This window comes from Antrostomus carolinensis, unplaced genomic scaffold (assembly GCF_000700745.2).
Source record: "Antrostomus carolinensis isolate BGI_N321 unplaced genomic scaffold, ASM70074v2 scaffold28365, whole genome shotgun sequence".
Lineage (NCBI taxonomy): Eukaryota > Metazoa > Chordata > Aves > Caprimulgiformes > Caprimulgidae > Antrostomus > Antrostomus carolinensis.
In genome coordinates, this window is record NW_010314757.1 from 439 (window position 1) to 9,076 (window position 8,638).

At 45.4% G+C, this 8,638-nt stretch overlaps 1 protein-coding gene across 3 annotated transcripts in view; it reads left to right on the forward strand.

Annotated features, from left to right (window-relative positions):
* The first annotated feature begins 1,457 nt into the window (after positions 1–1,457).
* SPG21 (SPG21 abhydrolase domain containing, maspardin) overlaps positions 1,458–8,638 on the forward strand; it is a 10,366-nt gene continuing 3,185 nt past the window's right edge. The window contains exons 1-4 of one of the 3 annotated variants that reach the window (XM_010167752.2): positions 1,458–1,468; positions 2,566–2,659; positions 7,329–7,490; positions 8,493–8,573. In XM_010167752.2, the coding sequence (XP_010166054.1) occupies positions 2,597–2,659; positions 7,329–7,490; positions 8,493–8,573 (306 nt within the window). In that variant the 5' untranslated portion in view covers positions 1,458–1,468; positions 2,566–2,596. Of the gene's footprint in view, positions 1,469–2,565; positions 2,660–7,328; positions 7,491–8,492; positions 8,574–8,638 lie in introns of those variants that run through there. The other 2 variants (XM_010167754.1, XM_010167753.1) reach the window with 2 other exon arrangements.

Genomic DNA, 8,638 nt, shown 5'->3' on the forward strand with positions numbered 1-8,638 from the left:
GCGAGTCACCACTCGTCTAATCTGCTCTGGCAGGGCTTCCTCTCTCGTGGCAGCATCCAAATCCTTCTAAATCGATAAAGAATTGGAAGTGTTACTGGTGTAGTGGGGATAACTCGCAAGGAGAATATTATCAAGTGCTCTGAACGCGTCGAAAGGTGGTTCTTCCTTTGGGGGAATTATTTTCGGGAGGTTGGAGTTGTTTGGTTTTACTGCAGATGAAACTCGAGTCTTTAGAGCCTCAGTCATGAACAGCAGAAGGTTCTTTGTGATTTGAGTTACCTTCGGTGGTTGTTGGTTCCCTGTTTAGAGTTCATGTTTCAGTTTTTCTGTGGCTGGGAGAGCGAAGCGCGTAGTTGTTGTCGATGCAAATATTTGTGCGTGCAAATTTAATGTGGCATTTCTGTGCCAAGGTGAAAAAAATACTTCAGGAATAGGACATTGACTTCAGCAAAAAACCCCTCTATAATCAAAGAAAAAGTGTTCACTCTTGCTTTAAAAGAGGAGCAGCTTTAGGAATGAGGGGGTCGCAGATGCACCTGTACAAGAAAGGAGCTGATGGAAATCAGCCCAGGTTCTGGTGACCAGTGATTTGCTTCCTCAAGTGATAACAGGTGACCTGGGAAGCTCAAAATTTAGGTTTTGGATGGATTCTTAACCTGCTCTGGTGTGAGCTGAGGTAACCTGATGGGACAAAGTTCATCTCCATCTGTACCTGTTCCTTACCTGGTCTAATGATAGACAACTTGGTGCTTCCAAGTGATGTGCCAGCCCACAAATTAGCTTAACAGTGCTGAAAGACCGTTGTGGCACAAAAAGGAAGGTGATCACAGCAGGAAGAGATTGCCAACCCTTTATGGCAACCAGAATTATGAGTAGAAAGTCTCTCTCCTGTGCCTCTGTGTCCGTGCAGTGCTTGGTGTAGCGAGGCCCTGACCGTGACTTGGGTTTCTTGGCCCTGCTCTAACAGAATCCTCAAAGAGGACGTGCTGATTTAAAGCATTTGCTGCAATTTGTTATTTCTGCTATGATTTTGTCACGCTGTGGTTTGCTGAATAACTTCTTGATAATTCATGGTTGTAGAAAGGCATTTAGTAGACTAAATTGCTGTTTCCTTTCTCTAATGGCCAGCTGCCCCCCCGGCATTCAGTAACACGTCTTTTTGCCTGCTCTGATCTGCAGGTTGTTGGAATAGACATTTTTTTACCTCTGCTGTAATTTTACCTGCTGCCAAGCTGTGACAAAGAGCAGAATAGTTGATGCAAGCACCAAAATGAAGCCCTGCAAAATTGAAATAATGGCCATGCGGATGAATTTCCTACCTCAGACACCCTTGTTAGACATAAAAAGTGTATCACCTGCTCTGTGGAAGATATATGTTGTCTTGCAATTTAGAAAGTACTTTCCCTTTGAAAATTCATGTTTTCTGTGCTTAGGAAATGGCAAATGAAGACTGAAAGATGAGGAAATTGTAAATAACTGTAAATCCAGCTGTAACCCAATAAACTAGTTAAACCTGCACACAGGGAGAAATGAATTGGAGTGACTCACACAACATACCAAGGTCTTATTTTATGAAGAATTAAAGAAACAAAACCTATTGATTTAGACTTGGCAACTGTTAAGTAACAAGAGCAAGAGTTGCTTTGTTTTCTTCTGCTCAGTGCTGTGTGTGTGAATAGATGAAAATAATCTCCTGAGACAGTTTGGCTTTCAGAGTAAAGCTGTTGAGCCTGCAGGCTTCAAACCTGTTTGATACCATCTGTTTGTGTAAATGGGAGCTAATGGTCTCTCACTGCTCTAAAAAAAGTTAAATCTAGAAGTTACCTAAGTGTTTATTATTAATTAATGGAGTGTTATAAGACACTTATTATGTATGCTAGGACGTTCTGACTTCAGACCGAATTAGTGGCATTTCTGCCTGGACCGAGCTCGGGATCAATTTGTTCTGTATTAATTGGTGTGCTTCAAAGATCTCTTTGTTGGTAACTCCTGATTAGAATGAGCTTCTGTGTGGATAGAATTAAAACTTCAAGGCTCTTCTGTAAAATTAATCTTCATATCAGCTGATGTTCCCGATGTGCTTTGGGATTCCTTTGGGTCAGTTATACTGAGATGGAAGAACTGAATACTTAAGCTGTAGGTTCATGACATAATGTGTATTGATTGTCTGAACTGCTTAGTGAATTGTATGAATACTTATTAGATAAAAATGTGGAGTGTTTTATAAATTAAAACCAAACTGAAAAGGTGCTTTAGCTTTTTAAGCCACTGAAAGCCTGCGGCACAATTGTCTTTCTCTGCGACTGTTACACGGGAACGCTGTTACAAAAGCGTCATCGTTTCGTAATTAAAGTGGTACAGTGGGGCAGTCAGGTGACTGCCTCTCGGGAGAATAATTAAATGGTTTGTGATGAAAACTGTGGATAAGTAAACTTGGCATGAGGCAGAGGGAGTACCATCAACTGATAAGAGCAAATGCTTTACGTACAGGGCACAGCTTTTGAGTGCTGCCTACGGTAAAGCTGTTGTATTGATTTCTGACTTTGTCTCTCTCTTTTTTTTCAGGCTGACCTAAACTGAGTGTTTTCTAAACATCATGGGAGAGATTAAAGTCTCTCCTGACTATAACTGGTTCAGAAGCACAGTTCCTCTTAAAAAGGTACGTACAGCTGTAATAGAACTTGTGGGTGAAATGTCTCCCCTTGCTTTGTAGTGGGGGAGACTAAGCTGCTTGGTTAATGCAGAACATCTGTGGCTGTGCCAGTGACCTGGTTTATCTCCTCAACTGTTGTCCCATGTGTCACAGGAGTGCATGAAAGCACTCTCTTGATTTTCAAATGCTTCTCAGAGGTCACTTCTACATGTGATGGTGGGGAGCAGAGGCTTGCTGTTGTGAGGCACGGGCAGCAGTACCCGGCATCCTGATACCACAGGAGGAGACTCTGAGGAAATACGTGGTGGGGACCACGTGTGTGGCCTCTCACGGAGCTGCCAGTGGGCACTGTGCCAGGGGAACAGGGGAACTGACCTGCCTGCCATGAGACTGTGCTGCCAGAGCCACCTCCACTGTTCCTACCCATCGGCCTCAGGCTGAAGCAGAGTGTGTGAAGGCAACTTCTCCACAGTCAGGCTGCACGCAGGCTTCCTCAGAGCAGAAAGGTGCCTTAAACACAGTGCAAAAAACCAAGTGGTTTCTTCCACTGTGTGTCCTTTAAATGTCTTCTGCTTAATCACGCTGCCCAACCACTTCCTCTTCTCACATGGATTTCTCCACTTCCTTTCACTGAACCACAGGAGAATGTTTGAGGTGCTCCGACTTCTGCTCTCTACCTGCCAAGCAGCAGGGGGCATGGAGTGCAGTCCTGGTATGTAGCTCCTGACCTGGGCTTGCTCTCACATGTACCTGTGCAGATGAGCCTTGCTGGGCTGTGCTTACAGACCAGCCTGCAGCAGCAGCCCAGACTCCTGCCAGTCTGAAGGACAGTCTTGCCTTTGCACCTCAGCCCGCTGCTCCTGCAAGCGCGGTCGCTGGTGTAACCGTACCAGCTGAGCAGTCACTGACTGGCTTTCCCGGGGGTGTTTTACAGCTTGTTTTTGTGCTGACTTCCACCTGGTTCAACTCCCTAATCTGGATAGCTGTGTGGTTGATGAACACAGGGATGGTGCTGGCAGCAGAGGCAAGAGCAACGTTGCCTCTTTCAACAGCAGGTTGGTGGCAGTTGGGGCACTTGGAAGGGACTGTGTCCTAAACCTAAAGAACAACTTAAATGTGCCCAGCATTATTTCCTCTGAGTGGTATGTGGCTTTCTTTAAGAAATCACTTTTATGGAAGGGCTGTGGGATTTTCCATTTAGGGTTTCTCTTTCATTTTTGCCAGTTGGTGTTTTCAGTAAATAAGGAAGATCTGTTGCTGTTGACTGTGCATGCTCTGGCTGTCCAGCTGCTCTCTGTTTCTGGCCAGTACCAGATCTGTTAGTGCCCTGCTGTTGCCTCCAGGCAATGCCTCACTGGGTCAGCAAAGCCAGGAGACAGTATTTCAGTGGGAAGATGTGTGAGTGCTCTGAGGTGCTGTGTTATGGGATGCAGGACAGTGAATGAAAGGAGCTGGTGGCTTTGGTTACAACGCTGCCGTGGGGACTGTGTGACACTGCAGCTCACTGCCAGGGGCCGCTGCCTTCAGCTGCTGCTGACGACTCAGCATTTCATAAGTGGGGACACGTGTAAACTGAAGCTGTTGTTGACCTGGTGACCTTCAGACTAGGGAATACCTTACCCCCTTGAGTGATTTGGTCTAGTCAAAAGTAAAGTGATGCCACAGTGATGAGTACGGTGTATGAAAAAGGTTAAAATAAACATACTAGTCTTGATTTCTGGAGAGAGAAGGAAAAAACCCACAATTTGCAGATGTCATTAATCTCTGAAGCAGTCTTTAGGATTACACTTGCTTGTATTATCCCCCCAAAAGTAGAGGCAAAGCATATGCAGTATGTGGAGGTGCTGGAGCGTGTCCAGAGAAGGGCAACGGAGCTGGGGAAGGGTCTGGAGCACAAGTGTGCTGAGTTCCTGGCTGAGGGAACTGGGGGTGTTGAGCCTGGAGAAAAGGAGGCTGAGGGGTGACCTTCTGGCTCTGTCCAAGTCCCTTGGAGGAGGGTGGAGAGAGGTGGGGGTGGGTCTGTTCAACCAAGGACCAAGGGACAGGACAAGAGGAAATGGGCTCCAGTTGTGTCCAGGGCAGTTGAGATGGGATGTGAGGAAGAATTTCTTTGCTGAAAGGGTTCTGAGGCATTGGAAGGAGTTGCCCAGGGCAGTGGTGGAGTCCCCATCCCTGGAGGGATTGAAGAGTTGTGTAGACATAGTGCTGAGGGACATGGGTTAGTCGGGGACTTGTCAGTGTTGGGTTCATGATTGGACTCCATGAGCTTAAAGGGCTTTTCCAATCCAGGCACTTCTGGGATAGAGAGCAAGGAACAACCAACCATCGTTACTGCTGGTGACCACACCTTGCTGCAGTCAGATTGACCTAAGGAAGCAGAGCTGGAGCCATTTGTTTGAAAAGAGGCTGAGATCTTGTCCTGACAGGAGCAGGAAACGCAGAGCTCCATCACCCTTCCTGCTCCTGTCAGATACAGGAAGTACAGGACAGAAAATAACCTTCTTAAACTAAGTCTTTAGCTTTGCCTGTGAGCATTTGCATACACATCTTGCTGTCTTAGATAACTCCTTCCTAAAAGTCTTCAGCAGAGAACACCCTGGCTCTGCTAAACTGAAGGGGGAAGTTCTGCCCCTTGTTTCCATGCAGTGCAGATTTTACCCTTGCTGTAAACTGTAGGTGATCTTGATTGATTGACCAGAACAAGAAGGAGGCTGGTGATGTTGCAAATCAGCAGTTAACCACGCTGTGTGGTGCTTAACCTCGTTTGGGAGCTGGAGTTAAACTATGTGGTTAGAAATCAAAGAGAACAATTGTCCAAACCCATTGATTCATTGTCTGTGCTCCAGGAAAGAAATGTTCTCTCAGCCTCAGTTCCCTGGACGTGATCTACCTTTGGTTTTGTGATTTCAAGGAGTACGATTTGCCTTTGGAAATATTCCTAAAGATAAACTCTGGAGTAGTTACTGACAGTTACCCTGAACCAATCCAAAATTACTGATGGAATGACAGCTGAGAACGGCGAGGCCCAGAGCTCTGGAGTTGTGTGCCAAGGGACTTTTGTACAAGGTTTATTTTAAAATGGTTTTACTGGTCTGGAAGCTCTGGTATGCAATCTTTTTCCTTTTTTTTTGTTGTTGTTGGGTTTTTTTTGTTCTGTTTTTCTTTACAAAACAGCAGCATCGTGATTTCTCACATGCTCTCAGAGCCTGCAATACTGGCTTTATTACAAGCAGATTTGTTAGTCAAGCAAATCTGATTTGTGATACTCTGTTCTCTTCTGATTCCCTGAGAAGCTTTATACTGTGGTGATAGAAAAGTGAATGCTGCTTGTATATTACTATTCAAAAAGCTATCAAATCTTGATCCAGAGGAGATGAATTCCCGCTGTGTGACCCAGGCTTTCTCCAGCAGCTTGTGCTTGTTGATCTGATGCGAGCTGCACGCTTTTTCTGAGTTGTAAAAGGTTGGAAGAACATCCTAAATATACACAACAGTTTGCTGGTAAAACAGACTCTGGAAAATTAAGTTGGGCTCCAGTGTTGCTAGAAAAGAAGACCTTTATTTAATTCTTAGACATTTAATGTTACTAATTGTGCTGGGAGTTTTAATTTCTGCCCTGAGATGGGCACTGTACGAGGAACTGCTCATGCAGGATAGCAGCTTGTGTGTGAATCATCTGCTTCAGCCAGCCGCGTGTCCTAGGCGGTCGGATGCTCCTGAGATGCTGCCAGATGATGGAAGCGTTCTCTTTTCCAGGTCAGCTTTGCAGTGCTGCTTTGGGACTTGTGTGCATCTCTGTGTCTGCCAGCCAACCGTAACTGTTTCAGATCAATAACGTGTGGTGTTAGCTGCTTAATTCAGCAGGCTCGCACGGATTCAGACCTCTAACATCTTTTGTCCAGGGAATGCAAATGGAGATGGTTGTTTAAAACCCCAGGGGCAGCGTGGGCTCTTCCAGCCTTCAGCTCTTGCTCTGGTACCTTGGACTGACCTCCTGGGCCATGGCAGAGCAGCTCCTTTCCCAAGCGTATTTTTCTGTATGTGAAATATTGCATAAACCTGACCCTTTGGGGCACAGCCTTGCTGTACCCCTGATTTATTTCCATATGAATTTTCAGATCCAGATGTACCATCGTTCTCACTAAGGTCCTCTGAGTTGAAATCCAGATCAAAGCTTTGGAAACTTTTATTTAACAGCACTTCCTCAGGAAGAGATATATATATATATCTATATATATTTCCCAGAGGTAATTTCTGAAATGCAGTTTATCACTCTAAAAACAACATAATTCAGCACTCCCAGTGTTCTCCAGTTGTCTGCAGAGGGATGAGCTCCCATAAGCCACGACGTGTCGTGCTGCTGCTGACTCTGCAGGGTGCAGTGTTCATTGTCCAGCTTACGTCAGGACACACAATGCATTTGGTCTGACAGCACGTGGCCACAGTTCTGTTTCCAGCAGTATTCACACAAACTTTGTAACTGCAGTTAGTAAACAGCCTTAGAGAAGAGAGCTGTTGTGAAGAGAAGTAAAAGATGCTCTTGTTCAAAGGGGTTTTGAGTATTATGATATTTACTAGATGACAGAAATTATGTAGAAGCAATCCTGGAAGCTGGTTGAAAAACCTTATTTCTCTTGTGTATTTCTTCTACCCCCTGTGCCTCTTTTTTTTCCAGATAATAGTAGATGATGACGACAGTAAAGTCTGGTCGCTGTATGATGCAGGACCTAGGAGCATTCGATGCCCACTCATATTTCTTCCTCCTGTAAGTGGAACTGCAGATGTGTTTTTCCAGCAAATTTTGGCACTGACTGGATGGGGCTACAGAGTTATCGCTGTGAGTATTCTCAGTCCTGTGTCAAAGTCAGCCTGCTTGTGCTTGTTGCTCTAATCAGAGGTTGGATAATGAACTACTTAGTGTTGACTAAGGAGAATCCACCAAAAAACTGATTCCAAGTTGTACTCCAGAGTATGTAGTGTGCAGATCCAGGCTGAAATCTGCTGTACACTTAGGGCAGCATTTACCCAGAGCCCTGTGCAGAATCACAGGATGTCAGGGATTGGAAGGGACCTCAAAAGATCATCCAGTCCAACCCCCCTGCCAGAGCAGGAACCTCAATGAGATCACACAGGAAGGCGTCCAGGTGGGTCTTGAATGTCTCCAGAGAAGCAGACTCCACACCCTCCCTGGGCAGCATACACATTATTAACTTCTCAATCTGTTTTTTCCCTTCTGTGCCCTGGACACCACTCATCTTTGCCTTCAGCTGGATCTTTGTTAGCCATGAGGCAAGCTTATGGGTTGGTTCAGGGTTTCTGTGTTTGCCTTGGGGATGGTGGGTAACCTGGTTCTTAACCTGCCTTGCTGGAAACACTAAGTCACTCCTTAAAATCCTAACAGCTTGCTCTTCTGTGGCTTCTCAGCTCCTGAGCTGAACTGAAATGATCGGCTTGTACAATATTTGTGCTAAACAGTATGGCTTTAGGGGTACTGCTGTTTCTCTAGCAGCAGTTAATGATTTCTCTACATGCTATGGAATTGCTGAAAAATCATTCCAGCCTCTCCTCCCCCTGAGTGCAGAATGAAGCAATGCTGCACTTTCCCCAACAAACTTGCTCTGTGCTACTTTTGCTTGTATAATTTTTGTGCAAGCGAGGGGAAGGTGTTCTCACCCTCTGGCTGGAGTAGAGACCTTGCTGAGGAGCTTGAGCTTCACAGTAGGGGAGAGGCAGGTTGCTGTCTGGAAACCTTTAATGTAAGGATTGGCACGACTTTCAAGCAAACAGCTGGCAGGTGCTGATGTGAAACTGGCTTTTCCTAACTTTGTTATTATTTTAGCTGCAGTATCCAGTGTACTGGGATCACCTTGAGTTCTGTGATGGATTCAGAAAACTGTTAGACCACCTTCAGCTGGATAAAGTGAGTGCTCTGAGATGGGCAAGTGGACTTAGAGTTGCAATAAAAAAATCTAATGTTTGAAAGAG